The sequence below is a fragment of the Lycium barbarum genome, chromosome 9 (assembly GCF_019175385.1).
Source record: "Lycium barbarum isolate Lr01 chromosome 9, ASM1917538v2, whole genome shotgun sequence".
Classification (NCBI taxonomy): Eukaryota; Viridiplantae; Streptophyta; class Magnoliopsida; order Solanales; family Solanaceae; genus Lycium; species Lycium barbarum.
The window spans coordinates 6,921,516-6,937,983 of NC_083345.1; the positions used below are offsets into that span (position 1 = coordinate 6,921,516).

General features: G+C 33.8%; 2 protein-coding genes and 1 long non-coding RNA gene across 3 annotated transcripts; 2 read left to right on the plus strand and 1 right to left on the minus strand.

Moving 5' to 3' along the window:
* Positions 1-836: 836 nt before the first annotated feature.
* Positions 837-2,598, plus strand: LOC132611183 (proteinase inhibitor I-B-like). Its single transcript, XM_060325598.1, has 3 exons — positions 837-955; positions 1,620-1,736; positions 2,240-2,598. Exons 1-3 carry the CDS (start codon positions 895-897, stop codon positions 2,434-2,436), a joined length of 375 nt encoding a protein of 124 aa, XP_060181581.1. The 5' UTR covers positions 837-894; the 3' UTR covers positions 2,437-2,598.
* A 5,916-nt stretch (positions 2,599-8,514) lies between these two features.
* On the minus strand, positions 8,515-11,490 carry LOC132610719 (uncharacterized). The gene is made up of 3 exons (XR_009571275.1): positions 10,955-11,490; positions 9,957-10,009; positions 8,515-9,793 (listed from the first exon to the last, which is right to left on the minus strand). It is a non-coding gene; the product is annotated as an uncharacterized LOC132610719 (long non-coding RNA).
* A 1,166-nt stretch (positions 11,491-12,656) lies between these two features.
* On the plus strand, positions 12,657-16,332 carry LOC132610298 (proteinase inhibitor I-B-like). The gene is made up of 3 exons (XM_060324606.1): positions 12,657-12,815; positions 13,264-13,389; positions 16,000-16,332. The coding sequence occupies exons 1-3, from the start codon at positions 12,755-12,757 to the stop codon at positions 16,191-16,193; spliced, it is 381 nt and encodes a 126-aa protein (XP_060180589.1). The 5' UTR covers positions 12,657-12,754; the 3' UTR covers positions 16,194-16,332.
* Positions 16,333-16,468: the final 136 nt, after the last annotated feature.

The window sequence follows — 16,468 nt, forward strand, 5'->3', positions numbered from 1 at the left end:
TAGGGATAGGAAAGTTACTTGAGATTATAATGATTGTGCTTAATATTACACTCTAAGGTTTGAGAAAGCTTAGAGTGAAATTCATTGATTTGGTCGAGAGACTTTTGATGAGATTTTAGAGATCATTATCTAATTAGCATAAACTCACTCTTAGTTGTAAAATCATGAAATACATTGGATCGTTACTTGAGCGTAGTTTCCTTTGTATCCATACTTATGGTCATTGATCATTTTACCCGCTTTTTAGATAGTTTTATCTTTATTAGTTGTTAAAGCAAAACCAAATATTAAAAAAGTATTTGCTTAGCATAGTTGGTAATAATTCTTTACTTGTTTAAATCGCCTAGTATATTGTTTCCTGTGAGATTGACCCTGACTCATAATTGGGTAAATTATATTGCATACAACCGTGTACACTTTCTCTTTGAGGAGTGAATTTGGACATTATCAACCAGCCCATTTGAAGGGCAAAAATTAAAGACAAACCCATTTGAAGGACAAATCGTGCAATTTCTCCATCAAAATGGCTGAGCCAATAAGACTTGCCCAAAATTAAACTGGTTGAGCGAGTCATATTTTGATGAACTAATTTGTCACCCTATACATCGGAGTTATCCAAAAATATGCCTTAATTATCAAAAAAAAAAAAAAAAAAAAAAACTGTAGTGGTGGGATAATGCCGGTATCTGATGAAATATTCTACTATACACAAATAAATTGGACACATGTGTTTTGAAGAAAAAAACGTTGATAGTGGGTTGCTCAAAGAAGAGTACAAATATCGCACGTAACTGAGGTGCTGACTGTCTATAAGTATACCTATGAAACCATGAGTCTTTAACACATCACAATTTGGTTTTATTTCTTTGTATATTCTTCAAAGCAATTAAGGCAATGGAGGGAAAGACTATGGTCAAATTATCTCACGTGGTTGCTATCTTGCTTCTTGCATCACGTACGTTAATTAGCCCCTTAGTTGCCCCATCTCATGCATATTTTTACTTATATTTAAATAATAAATACAATTATTACCACCAAAAGATATCATAAGATGTATGTGAAACCCCTCCATGATTAATTAGAGATCTCGAGTTCGAGTCCTAAGAATGAAAAATTCTCTGCTAAGGAGTGTTTTCCATGAATAAGCCCTACGCCGCTACGCGGTGCCAGTGGAGTAGCCAGATAGAATGAAGGGTGGTTAATTGAACACCTTTCATCGGATGATTGTTTTGAGTATAATGCAGATATATTTTCAAAATAACTTCTTATAACATATAATTAAGCCTTGAACATCCTTTAGCCCGAGGCGGAGCTAGAATATGGGTTACGGATTGACCGAATCCACTAACTTGATTCAAATCTTGTATTTATCTTATAAATTCCATTGAGTAGAATTTCAAACCCATAAGCTTTAAATTCTACTTCACTTCTACGCTAAGTGAAATTTCTTATTTTGTTACAACGCGGTATGGATCTGAGCTAGTGTAGCCAATAAGTTCCTGGTGTCACATGATTTAAAAAAAAAAAAAAACAACTACAACTATTCAAAAACAGAATTCATTACCTATAATGTATCTCATTTAAGTAATTAATTTGTTAATTATTTATTTTAATTACAGTGTTTCAACCTATGATGGCACGAGATCTGAGTGATGAGATCATAGAAATATTGCGACTTCCACTGGCAAAAGAAAACCAAGTGAAATATCTTGATGACTCAGAACCAATTTGCCCAGGTTTGCTCTCTACTTTCTTCTATGTTACTCCATATATATTCCCTTAGTTTCAAAAGTTAATACATATTTTTCGAAGTTCCTAGTAAATCTAAAATCAAATTAAGGTGGGAAAGGGTTTATTCTTTTTTGTTCGGGCAAGGATGAAAGAAAGCAATCGCTTTATTCCCAAATATTCATTTTGACAAATTAAATTATTCTAAAAATATTTGACATTAGGGAGGAAAATGAAAGAATGTGCTCTCTCTAGTTTCAAAAATTAGTTGTTTTGGCAAAGTGAATTTTTTCAAAAAATTATATGACATTTTAGGTAAATAAGTAGCATTACTGCTCCAATTTGTGGTGTTAATTAAGTGAGATATACTATGAAAAGCCTTGAATTACTCCACTCATTATCCTAAAATTTTGTGATGTTTACATATAATTTATGTGTAATATGTTTTTTCTTTATAATCTTATTATCACATGCCATAACACGTGTCTTTTCTATTCTCTCATTATAATAGGAAAGCAATCATGGCCTGAACTTGTTGGACAACCAGCCCTCACGGCTCAGGAAATAATTTATAAGGAAAATCCTATAGTCACAAATGTTGAGATTTTAGTCCCTGTTATGCCTGTGACAGGAGATTTTGTATGTGGTCGAGTTAGAATTATTGCTAACTTCCAGCTCATTGTTGTTCAAACTCCCAGGATGGGTTAATTATTGTAAATTACTAGTAGTTCTATGGGAGCATTATGGAAGATTAGAATAAGCAGCACCAAGAATAAGAAGGCTATATTGTAGAGTCCTATAGTGTCTTGATCATGTACTTTACTATTTCAAAATAAATAAATAAAGTGGTGCTTATTCATATTATCATAATTATCTAGCCTCCTTATATTTATCTCTCTTATATTTGTACATCAATATATATTTTCCAATTTTCCCTTTTTTTTTTTGGTATAGATTGACGTGATCTCTTTTATATATAGCTCCTCCCGGTAGAATGTAAAAGACATTATTAAATAAATAAAAAGGCATCACTTAACAACTCAAGTTTTTATAAGACGATTATATAATTTAGCGTGGTATGATAATAAAATTAATGTAGATATCTTGAGTTTGAGTCTCTCACTATTGCCCCCATGCACGAAAATATAGAAACATACGTGGCTCAAGGAAAAGATCAGTCATGATGCGCGTGAGTTAGCGTGTGTGAAAAGACATAATTAAGTCAATAAACATGTACTCAAAAAATGGTAGTACTAATTAACAGAGTAACACAATTACGGACTGTTGAATTTGAAAAATTTGAAAGAAATATGCAAAATGTGAGACTCCTACTACTGCTACCATGCAGTCCATGCTCATGTACTAAACAATCTCATTTTCTTAGCAATGCAAACTAGTTTAATTTGAAGGGGGTAAAGACGGACGACCATCAAACAGTAGCGATAGATATGATAGAAAACGGAAACATCACTAATTGCCCCCAAAATACAAAATATTTACCCGCTCATGTCTCCTTCCAAATTATTTTCGCTTCTACCCTCACTGGCTGAAAGTATTTACCTGGCATATCCCTCTGCCAAACCCTTTTCTTTCCGTGATACCATCAGAGTATATTTATATATCACGATAATATCATGGAGGACTAAGAGAAGGACTGAAACAGTCCTCCATGATACCATCTCAGTATATTTATATACCATGATGGTACCATGATCCTCAGGAGTATCTCATTGAAGGATTGAAGTAGTCCTTTATGATACCATCACAGTATATGTATATAAGACGATGGTATCATAAAAGTTTTTTTTTTCGAAAAAAAAATGTTCTTTTTTAACAAATGAACATGATCAGTCATGATATCATATCGGTATATTTATATACCATGATGGTATCATGGAGGACTAAGAGAAGGACTAAAACATCTTTCATGATACCATCTCAGTATATTTATATACCATGATGGTATCATGGCCGATTAAGAGAAGGACTGAAGCATCTGCCATGATACCGTCTCAGTATATTTATATACCATGTTAGTATCATAACTGGGGGGCATCTCGGGTAAATATTTTTAATTTTTTCTGGGGGCATGAAAATAATGGGGGTATGGGCGGGTAATTTTTTTTTATTTGAGGGGCATCTGTGATCTTTCCCCCTAAAATATCTTAATTTGATCCCTTCACTTTCAAATATATAATTTTTTTTTTAAATTGTTTTTTTTATTACATAAGGGGTAGGGGAAGGGGGAAATGGAGGAGGTGATTACAACGTGGGGATTCGAACCCTCACCAACAAGGTGAAAGTTCAGATAGCCAACCAACTGAGCTACTAGATCCCTACCTTCACTTTCAAATATAGTTTACATCTAATCTTCATTATACTTTCGTGCAAATTTGTCCTCGTCGTTAGCCTTTTGTTCAAATATATTCCTTGTCCTAACAGAGCCCAAGGTACATGCAAAGTATAGGTGTAAATTTGGCCCTCTTCTCAAAGTACTGGGGTAAATTTGCTCTCATAGCTATAATATATTCTTATTTTTCTTTAATATATTCTTATTTTTCTTTCGTCACATATATCTTTAATTTACGTAATTTCTTAAGATGACTTACTATAACTGTCTTCTAAAGTAGTTGAGTTTCAAATCTACATTAAAAAATTCAAAAGTCTAATTTATATGAAATATATATTAAAGATAATTAATGCCATTGATTTATTCCTTTCTTCGTCCAAATCGAAAAGGAATTCAGTTAACCTAAGTTCCTATAATATATCACCCATCTCAGTTGCAGAACCAAGATTTTCACTAAAAGGGTTCAATATTTGTAAAAGTGAACACACGAAGAAGTCGAAGGGAGTTGAACATCTACTAAATATACATAAAAATAATTTTAATCATATATAAACAGTGTAATTTTTCGCTGGAGGGGGTTCAGATAACCTCCCTTCCCGCATCTTATCGACCACAGGGGCCACACCCACATTGTCCCGAATCACTTCATTCCGAATCCTATCTCTCCTGGTATGCCCGCACATCCATCTCAGCATTCACATCTCTGCTACCTTCATTTTCTGGACATGAGCTTTCTTAACTGGCCAGTATACCATCCCATACAACATAGTCGGTCTAACCACAGCTTTGTAGAATTTTCCCTTTAGTAAAGACGACACCTTTTTATCGCACAACACCTCTGATGCGAGCTTCTATTTCATCCATCCCGCTCCAATACGATGTGTGACATCATCGTCAATCTCATAATTCCCTTGGATGATCGACCCCAGGTGCTTGAAACTTTCTTTCTTCGGGATGACCTGAGTATCCAGCTACACGTCCTTGTCCTCTACCTGACTCACATCACTGAACTTGCACTCTAAGTACTCTGTCTTAGTCCTGCTCAACTTGAAACCCTTCAACTCTAGAGTCTGTCGCCAAACCTCCATTCCCCATCTCACCCTCAACTTCATATATAGCGCTTTCCTAGATTACATATATATACTTCTCCACTTCTGGGGCTTATCTCGCTTCGCCACTTCTAGGAGAAAGCAGCTCAATGGCGGGCGCATCCTCAATGGCGAACGCGAGAAGCATTATTTCTCATCTCCGCCTCCTCTTATCATCCACAATTAAAGAAACCCAGTACAGAACCTTCAGTGCTTGCATAAGTATCCACTATTTTGTTCCGGCCTAGTATGTGGATGTTACCGTTATTAGAAGATGGAATGGTTTTCAGGGTGGGATGAAAAGATGGGGGTTCAGCGGTATGCCAACATCACATGGTGCTTCATTATCCCACAGAAGTATATGTTCTGCAGGTCAAAGAGATGCTCCAGGAAAGGGTGGGATGAAAAGATGGGGGTTCAGCGGTATGCCAGCATCACATGGTGCTTCATTATCCCACAGAAGTATATGTTCTGCAGGTCAAAGAGATGCTCCAGGAAAGGGTGGGATGAAAAGATAGGGGTTCAGCGGTATGCCAGCATCACATGGTGCTTCATTATCCCACAGAAGTATATGTTCTACAGGTCAAAGAGATGCTCCAAGAAAGGGTGGGATGAAAAGATGGGGGTTCAGCGGTATGCCAGCATCACATGGTGCTTTATTATCCCACAGAAATATATGTTCTGTAGGTCAAAGAGATGCTCCAGGAAAGAATGAGCGGGACGACAGTGGCTACGTGCAGTGGGAAATTCTTGTGGCTGGCAGTACTTAGTACGATGATTATCGCCATCAGGCAGATATGTGCCATGCTTTCCAGCTATTGAAAAGAGGAGGACTAAAGGAAGAAAATATTATTGTGTTTATGCACGTCATTCCGAATCCTATTTCTCATGGTATGCCCGCACATCCATCTCAGCATCCGCATCGCTTCTACCTTCATTTTCTATAAATGAGCTTTCTTAACTGGCCAGTATACCGTCCCATACAACTTAGTCGGTCTAACCACCTCTTTGTAGAACTTTCCCTTTAGTAAAGGCGGCACCTTTTTATCGCACAAAACCCCCGATGCGAGCTTTCATTTCATCCATCCCGCTCCATTATGATGTGTGACATCGTCGTCAATTTCGCCATTCCTTTAGATGGTCGACCCCAGGTACTTGAAACTCTCTTTCTTCGGGATGACCTGAGTATCCAGCTGCACGTCCTTGTCCTCTACCTGACTCACATCACTGAACTTGCACTCTAAGTACTCTGTCTTAGTCCTGCTCAACTTGAAACCCTTCAACTCTAGAGTCTGTCGCCAAACCTCCATTCCCCATCTCACCCTCAACTTCATATATAGCGCTTTCCTAGATTACATATATATACTTCTCCACTTCTGGGGCTTATCTCGCTTCGCCACTTCTAGGAGAAAGCAGCTCAATGGCGGGCGCATCCTCAATGGCGAACGCGAGAAGCATTATTTCTCATCTCCGCCTCCTCTTATCATCCACAATTAAAGAAACCCAGTACAGAACCTTCAGTGCTTGCATAAGTATCCACTATTTTGTTCCGGCCTAGTATGTGGATGTTACCGTTATTAGAAGATGGAATGGTTTTCAGGGTGGGATGAAAAGATGGGGGTTCAGCGGTATGCCAGCATTACATGGGGCTTCATTATCCCACAGAAGTATATGTTCTGCAGGTCAAAGAGATGCTCCAGGAAAGGGTGGGATAAAAAGATGGGGGTTCAGCGGTATGCCAGCATCACATCGTGCTTCATTATCCCATAGAAGTATATGTTCTGCAGGTCAAAGAGATGCTCTAGGAAAGGGTGGGATGAAAAGATGGGGGTTCAGCGGTATGCCAGCATCGCATGCTGCTTCATTATCCCACATAAGTATATGTTTTACAGTTTAAAGAGATGCTACAGGAAAGGGTGGGATGAAAAGATGGGGGTTCAGCGGTACGCCAGCATCACATGGTGCTTCATTATCCCACAGAAGTATATGTTCTGTAGGTCAAAGAGATGCTCCAGGAAAGAATAAGCGGGATGACAGCGGCTACGTGCAGTGGGCAATTCTTGTGGCTGGCAGTACTTGGTACGATGATTATCGCCATCAGGCAGATGTGTGCCATGCTTTCCAACTATTGAAAAGAGGAGGACTAAATGAAGAAAACATTATTGTGTTTATGCACGATAACATATCCCAGCATGTATGGAATCCGAGACCCGGTATTATAAACAATCATCCTGATGGCATTGATGTCTATGTTGTTATGACCCAAACTGGAGGGCCATGACGGACACCTGACCGTACTAGTCAAGCACCATCTGACATACATCTGTGACATCAACATAAACATAGGTGGGCCAGTAGGGCCATCATATAATACTCAATAGACTCATAAGGAAAACGTGTTTGTATTAAATAGTCTGAAAGACTCATCTATATGGATATGCTGAACATACTATATGAGCTAACAAGGCTGTCATGATCATCTATGTGGCAATATATGAAACAACAGGACTGAACATTATTTGACTGTACATAACTGTCTACAAGCCTCTACTGGAAAACATAACATAACGTGGCTGAGACAAGGCCCCGCCATACCCATGCATATATAATCATGCTGACCCCTGGCATCTCCAAAGCAAATGGAGTGCAACAATCTTAACCGCTGAGCTGACATCCTACTAGATGGATCACTATCGAGGCCAAAGTGCATAGAAAAATTCACTCGTACTCTGTAAAATTCTAATATAATTTAAGATATCGTCTCACAGAGATTGGAACCACCTAGGCTACAAATGTGTATTATCTTGGGTACTATTTGAGAGAATCAAATTGATGAAAGGAGAGGTTTTGAAATTATAAATTACTTAAAATAAAATAAACAACTTATTAGAAAATTTAAAAATAAAAGAGTTGGGAGTCGTTGAATCCACTTGGCACAATTATAATAAAATCTCATTCTATTAAAAGTGCACAAAAGAATAGAAAAAATTATTTGACTTGATTTGTGTTATGAGGATTAAAGACCTCTTGCGATTAGCCCTTAAAATCACTAAACTTATTTGAGTCAGTCCCTCCGCGAGAATTAGAACTGAAAGAAATAAGATAGAGACCCCTCAAATCATTAAACTTATTTGAGTCAATCCCTCCGTGAGAATTAGGACCAAAAGAAATAAGATAACAATTTTAAAGTAACAAAATTATTTGAGTTAATCCCTCCGTGAGAATTAGGACTAAAAGAAATAATATTGAGATTTTTGAATCGATAAACTAGCTTGAATTAATCCCTCCATGAGAATTAGGACTAAAAGAAGCAAGATCAAAGATTTGAATATCAAGACATGAAAAAAATTTAAAGTAAAGACAATATTATAACATCATACCAAGCTTTTTCAACTATTCCAACAAAAAGAAACTACTCCATTAAGGAGTATGTAAGAAAGAAATCAAAAATAAAATACCACTCCTACAAATATAAAATAAAAAGAAGAGAAATAAAGCAAAGACTATTTCTTGTATCTTGCTAAAAATTGGATGACCTTTGTCTTCAGAGTAGCTTGCTACTTATAGAAATGGATGCCTGACTTTTTCTCCGTAGACGCATCTGTGGATGCCATAGATGCGACTGTGGTGACGGACGCGTCTGTGGATGTCATAGATGCGATTGTGGTGACGGACGCGTCTGTGGATGCCATAGATGCGACTGTGGTGACGGACGCGTCTGTGGAAGCCATAGATGCGAATGTGGTGACGGACGCGTCTGCGGATGTCATAGATGTGATTGTAAATTTTCACGGATGTGTCTACGGAGTTGTAGATGCATAAGTGGTTCTCTTCTTTTCTTTGGCAATTTGTTCCTTCTCTTTATTTCTCTTGTATTCTTTTTCCTGCAAGATTTGTTAGAAGATATGCAGGAATATGATAGTATTATTCATGTTTTATTTATAAATCTTATTTTTTATATACAAAATTACATGAATAATTTATATCCATCAATCACTAACCTGTATCTGCAGACCTACGGGCATGAAACGCAGCCCCCCAGGCAATAGGGGAGTCAGTACAAATAATGTATTGAGTATGTAAGGCATAAGAACATCAAGTACATAAGAAATATGAGAGACTTCTCAAACATGAAAGCTAATCTGAATATCTGAATGCATCCTTGACTAACATCTGTAAATATCTACATAACTTTTTATAACTGAAAGTGCCTCTGAGGGCGTATGATTTGCATATGTCATAATATAACTGTCAGTGTTATGGAACGTACAGCCCGATCCATATCCCATATGTTAGTGCCGAGGAACGTACGGCCCGATCCGTATATCATATAACAGTGCCGAGAAACGTACGACCCGATCCATATATCATCATCATCATCATCATCACTGTGTACCAACTGATCAGGTGGTAATGCATATATAATGCCTATCCCTTTCCCCATACCCCATATACATATAATATATGCGTATATAATGCCTTCTGGTCATGGGTCAATGTGCATATGTATAAATAAATGCAATGCATAAATAAGATGAATAACTAGAACTCTCGGAGTGACATAAAGTCGTGCTACCTCCAATAAATATCTTTGAGCTAACATCATCAACATACGTAATCTCAAGACCTGTGAACAGAAGGAATAATCATAAAAGAGGTACAGGAACATCAAAGATTAGAGTACTCCTAATGCTTCTAAGAGTAGAGTAATATGGAAGTCTGTTCATACGTTCGTTCGTTCATATCATAAGGATCATGCTAAAATGAAAGAAAGGATAGCCTTAACATACCTGGATAATCTCCTTCTCAATCCACAACCAAACTTAACATAATCCTCTTGCGTCTACACTAAGTGAAATGAAATCATCGTCAACATATAAGGTCATGACTATCGTATTTCACTAATCTTATAACCTACGGAAAAACGGGCAGCATTTCCTCTGTTTATACTACATCCCAAAAGAAACCAAAGGTCATCAATATCCCAACAACAAAAACAACAACCAACAATAGCAACAACTACAATATAATCCAATATAAACCTCTTCTATTACTTTAAGAATCATATTGAGCGGCAAGCTCGTTTAACGAATAACAAAGCGCAATTCGAACCCAATTCTTCTTTCATAATTCAGTCCATACCCTTCATAACATTATACTTATGTTTTCCATATCCTTTTCCACCCAAAACATCATAAAGATAATCTCTAAACAGTCCATATATTATAACTCTTCAACCTTCACTTTTGTGTCCTAGTTTTTACATGTTTTCTTTTTCACTTCCTTCAATTAAAACATGAATAATCTTAACAACAATAGCCACAATATAGTCAGGTTATATTCCATAATTTCCAGCAATTAGAAACCATATTTACATCTTCAAAACAGTCCAACAAACAACAACAACAAAACTACAATTTTCAGAAAAATTGGGCAGCACTTTTCCTATATATTTCGCTTCCCCTCCAATTTAAACCAACACCGAAACAATAAGAACAACATCAATAATAGAATGTCCAAGTTATTCCATCAATTTCCAGCCATAAATTACCACAAGAACATAACCCCAAAACAGTCCACAATATACACAACATCATCAACCAAACCAACAACCTCATATAGTAATATAAGAAAATAGAAATCTCTCCAAAGTTCCAATCAAAAACAACCCTCAAGGCAACCATATCAACCAACTAATCTATGCCTTCATAACATAATTCCCTTCACTTTAAACTAGGGAATTCTCCCATGAGCAACTTAATTAACAAGAGCAGAGTATATTACATACCTTATTGCCCAGAAAACTCAACTAAAAATCCTAGCTCCAAGCTTCAATAATTAGCCACACATCAAGCACCCAATACCATAATCCTTTCGTAACTAGTTTCCAATTCCTAAGATGAAATCTTGATTTGATTTGGAGGAATTCAACTTGGAAGGTTTAGAGAACTTTTAGGAGGGTTTGGGAGAGTTTAGAGAGAGTTCAGGGGTGAGAGAGAGGTAGGAATAGTGAAAAAATGAGGGTTTTCCCGATTTTAATTTTCTGATCGTCAATGTTCATTCCGCGTACTGTTCAACCGCGTTACTGTCCATTCCGCGTTATTGTTCACCCGCGTCACTGTTCATTCCTCGTTACTGTCATCCGCGGAAATTATTTTAGGGACTCAATTTTTTTCCATCATTTTTCACGGATGGTCTCATTCTCGAGCTTACATTGACCAACTTACGATATGAACGACGTAAAAATTTTCCAAGCTGTAACATATGCTGGCGTGCCTAAGGACTACACTGGCAAGAATATGACATCTAGAAACTTCTATGGGGTGCTTCTTGGCGATAGAAGTTGTGTACAAGGTGGCAGCGGGAAGGTTGTGGATAGTCAACCAAATGACTATATATATACTTCTGGGGCAGTACTATTTCTTTTGCTTAATTACTTAAAGCAAACTTCAAACTAATAAAAATCACTTTTTTTTTAAGAAAAATAATTTTTTTTTTTTTTAAATTCCATGCAGTACATTTTCCTTCGCACCAAACACACCCTAAAGTGTGGCTCCGTATGCACTAGTGCTGGATTTACTTACTCCTAATATTTATCATCACCACCTTTTTTTTTTAACTCATTAGGGCGGTCCATTTTACGTACTAAAGGTTGCAAATGGGACAAAAAAGCAATTTATTATTCTATGTGTACAAAGGATAGAAAGTTTAGATTGCCCATGGTTGATGACACAAAAAAAAAAAAAAGTTGTGAAACTAAATCTAAGAAAAAAATCAAATGATTTATATCGAGTATTTTGCATTCACCAATTAATAAATTAGTCTGAAGAGTACATGGTTGTCGAAAACTACGTTGGAACTTAATGCAAGCGATTAAATTAAAAGGCAAAAAGAGCTACAAACATCAAGTGCTAAACCACATTTTTAAGTCTTCTACTAACAGGGGGCGGAGATAAAAGGCAACTTACGGCTTCCGCTAATTCCAGTAAATTTATTCTAAGTAATTTTGTATTTGTGTTTAAAATTCATTAAATGTGTTCAAATTTTAAATTTAGACATTATTAGTACTTACGTTAGCATTGTAAAATTTAAAATTATAGCAGTTCAAATTCTATCCGTCTCTATAATAATTGACAAATGATTCACGAATAAAAACATTTCATAGCCAGGGGACCATAGTATCTTTACTTTTGCTAGTATCTCTTTTTTTTTAATTTTCTTTTATATTGTTTTTCCTTGTCGTGTTCTTTTGTTTCTTTGCTAATGCAACGTATCTTTCCGTTTTCAATGCCTTGTTCCTTGTCAATTATGCATTGAGAAGCACAGCAATAAAACAAAACGTGTCTTATGTCATTTTCTAAAATTTTCCAGCCTTTTACATGATAAAAACCCTTGATTTTTCAAATTATAAATCCTTGAGAATTAATATCCAATCAATAATTGGACACTACAGTACAACAAATTCTTTTTTTTTTTTTTTGGGAATGTGAGGTACTCTCTATAAATATCCTTGTGGAACCATGAGCTTTAACGCGCCACAAATTGGTTTTATATCTTAGTATATTCTTGAAAGCAATTAATTAAGACAATGGAGGGAAAGACTATGGTCAAATTATCTCACGTTGTTGCTTTCTTGCTTCTTGCATCACGTACGTTACATTATTCTGTAAATTATGTAATTCTCCCGTCTTGCATATTTTTAGTTTTTAACTACTCCCTCTATTCATATTAGTTGTCAATAAAGTACTTGTCATTTTATAAAATCAAGATTGCTTTAATTAATTTTTTCTCATTTTATCCTCAATGTTCATCGTTCTAGAAAGTAAATAATATTGATTACACAGCACATAAATTTGAAACTTCAAGAGTTCAGATAGGTGATTATTGGTTGATGTTATAATTGTGTTCAAATACTAATAAGATTAGCTTATCCTTGTTTATTAAGAGAGAGATATAAGGGTAAATTAGTTAATAAAAAAAAACTTCTTATTTATAATTTCTTAAAGGTATGCAAAGAGAAACGTGACAACTAATACGGGACGAAGGTCTCTCAACTAAGTAATTAATTATTTTGTGAATTATTTCTTTTAATTACAGTTTTTCAACCTCTTATGGCACGAGATCTGGTATTTAATATGAGCGACGAGATAGAAGTTTTGCGACTTCCACTGGCAAAAGAAAACCAAGTAGAAGCACTTGATGACTTTCCAATAGTGTGCCCAGGTTTGCTCTTCTACTCTTTCTTCTTCGTATAATATTATAGTTTCGAGTAACAACAATATTATACGTCAGTGTCAAATAAATTGAGGTCGAATATATGAATTCGCACTCATCGTGTTACTCAATTTAAACTCATTTCATTCCAATATTATGTTAGGCAAAAATACAAAGAGTCCGGAGCCAAAATGACTTATTTTTGCAGCCATTAGACCAAAATAGGGTGTCTTTTTTTTTTTTATACCTTAATGGGCATTTCGTTGATTATTCAACGAAATGCCCAACATTTACTGTTATAATCAACGAAATGCCCAGCATTTACTGTTCATAGCCGCAACAATTTTTTTTTCTTTTTGTTTGCAGTTCGTGAACTGCTTAACCAAATATCAGTTTTTTTTTTTTTTTTTAATTTCGTGAATAAAAACGAAAACTGATTTGTTTTGTTTTGTTTTTTTTCGCATTTCGTGACACAATCAACGAAATAGGTGTTTTTTTTTTTTTTTTTTGTATTTCGTGAATAAAAAAAGAAATAGGAAATTATAATTTTTTTTTGGGGTGGTAAAGTTATATATATATATGAATGAAATAAAAAAAAAATATATAATTTCCTATTTATATATAAAAACAATATATATATATATATGAATGAAATAATATATATATATATATATATATATATATATATATATATATATATATATATATATATATATATATATATATATATATATATATATATATATGAAATATATATATATATGAATGAAATATATATGTATGAAATATTTTCCTATTTCGTTGGTATATAAACGAAAATATATATATATATATATATTCATCTTATTTCATTGGCATATGAATGAAATAATAATAAAATAAAATAATATATATATATATATATATATATATTCATCTTATTTCATTGGTATATGAATGAAATAAAAAAAAAATATATATATATATATGAATGAAAAAATATATATATATATGAATTAATAAAAATATATATTTTTTTTCATTCATATATATATATATATATATTTTTTTTTTTTTTTAATTTCATTCATATACCAATGAAATAAGATGAATATATATATATTTTTCCGTTTATATACCAATGAAATAGGAAAATATTTCATTCATATATATATATATATATATATGAATGAAAATATATATATATATATATATATATGAATGAAATAAAAAAAATATATTTTTATTAATATATATATATATATATATATATATATATATATATATATATATATATTAATAAAAATATATATTTTTATTTCATTCATATACCAATGAAATAAGATGAATATATATATATATATATATTTTATTATTTCGTTCATATGCCAATGAAATAAGATGAATATATATATGTTTTTTTTCGTTTATATACCAAAGAAATAGTTAAATATTTCATACATATATATTTCATTCATACATATATATTTCATATATATATATATATATATATATATATATATATATATATATATATATATATATTTTATATATAAATAGGAAATTATATATTTTTTTATTTCATTCATATATATATATAACTTCACCACCCCAATTTTTTTTTATAATTTCCTATTTCTTTTTTATTCACGAAATACAAAAAAAAAAAAAAAAAAAAAAAAAACACCTATTTCGTTGATTGTGTCACGAAATGCGAAAAAAAAACAAAACAAATCAGTTTTCGTTTTTATTCACGAAATTAAAAAAAAAAACATCTATTTCGTTGATTGTGTCACGAAATGCAAAAAAAAAAAAAAATCATTTTTATTCACGAAATAAAAAAAAAAAAATTGTTGCAGCTATGAACAGTAAATGCTGGGCATTTCGTTGAATAATCAACGAAATGCCCATTATGGTATAAAAAAAAAAAGACACCCTATTTTGGTCTAATGGCTGCAAAAATAAGTCATTTTGGCTCCGGACTCAAAATACAAATATCATCTCCTTGTTTCAAAGCTTATTGTATTTTTCAAATTAAAGTTACATTATCAGTAAGAATTTAATTTATATATACTTATAGTCCGAGACAGAGCTAAAGGGGCGCAAGGGTGTTCATCCAGTGATGGAGCTAGAATTTTCATTAAGGAGGTTCAAAATTTGAAGAAATAAACGCACGAAGAAGTCAAAGGGGGTTCAACATCTACTATATATACATAAAAAATAATTTTAACCATGTATAAAGAGTGTAATTTTCCGTCGAAGGGGGTTCGGATGAACTCCTGGGCCCTACCTAGCTCCGCCCCTGGGTTCATCTAGACCCTCTTTGCCCGAAAGTTACACCGCATATATAAGGGTAAAATTATTTTTTATGTGTATGTATATAGCATAAACATTAAGGAAATAATCTATTAAAACTGGTAACTAACATGCTATCATATGTTAAGCTAGAGTGATAATGCAAAAGATCGTTACATTATAAGCATTGGCGAAATCAGGACTTTTACTAAGGAGATTCACAGTATAAAATAGAAATTTACTTGTAACTGCTTTAAGTTATAACTGACTTTGATTAATGGTTAAATTCTTTTTTACTACAACTTAAAACTCCCTTAGTATACAATGTTTTTGAATCAAATATAGGTAAGCAATCATGGCCAGAACTTGTGGGACAGTCAGCAGAGATTGCTATCAAAATTATTGAGAATGAAAATCCGATAGCCAAAATTCAGCTTTTATTCCCTGGTATGGTTAGGCCATTTAATTATGTATGTGGTCGAGTTTTTCTGGTTGTTGACTGGAACGTCATTGTTGTAAAAACTCCCACGATGGGTTAATTATTAATTAGTACTTCTGTGGCAGATTTAGAATAAGCAGCCACAACAATGAAATAGATCAGTGGAGTTCTATAGTAACTTCATATACTTCTACTATTTCAAGATAAAATGACAAAAAGTGTGGCTTATATATTACAAATAGTCATTCTCTCTTTTATGTTGTATAATACATCTACGTATAGATTGACATGATTAAGTCAAAGCTCCGCCTGGTCAAACGTTAGACATTTTATTAAATAAACAGCATCTCTTGCTTAACCATTAAAGTTTGTAAA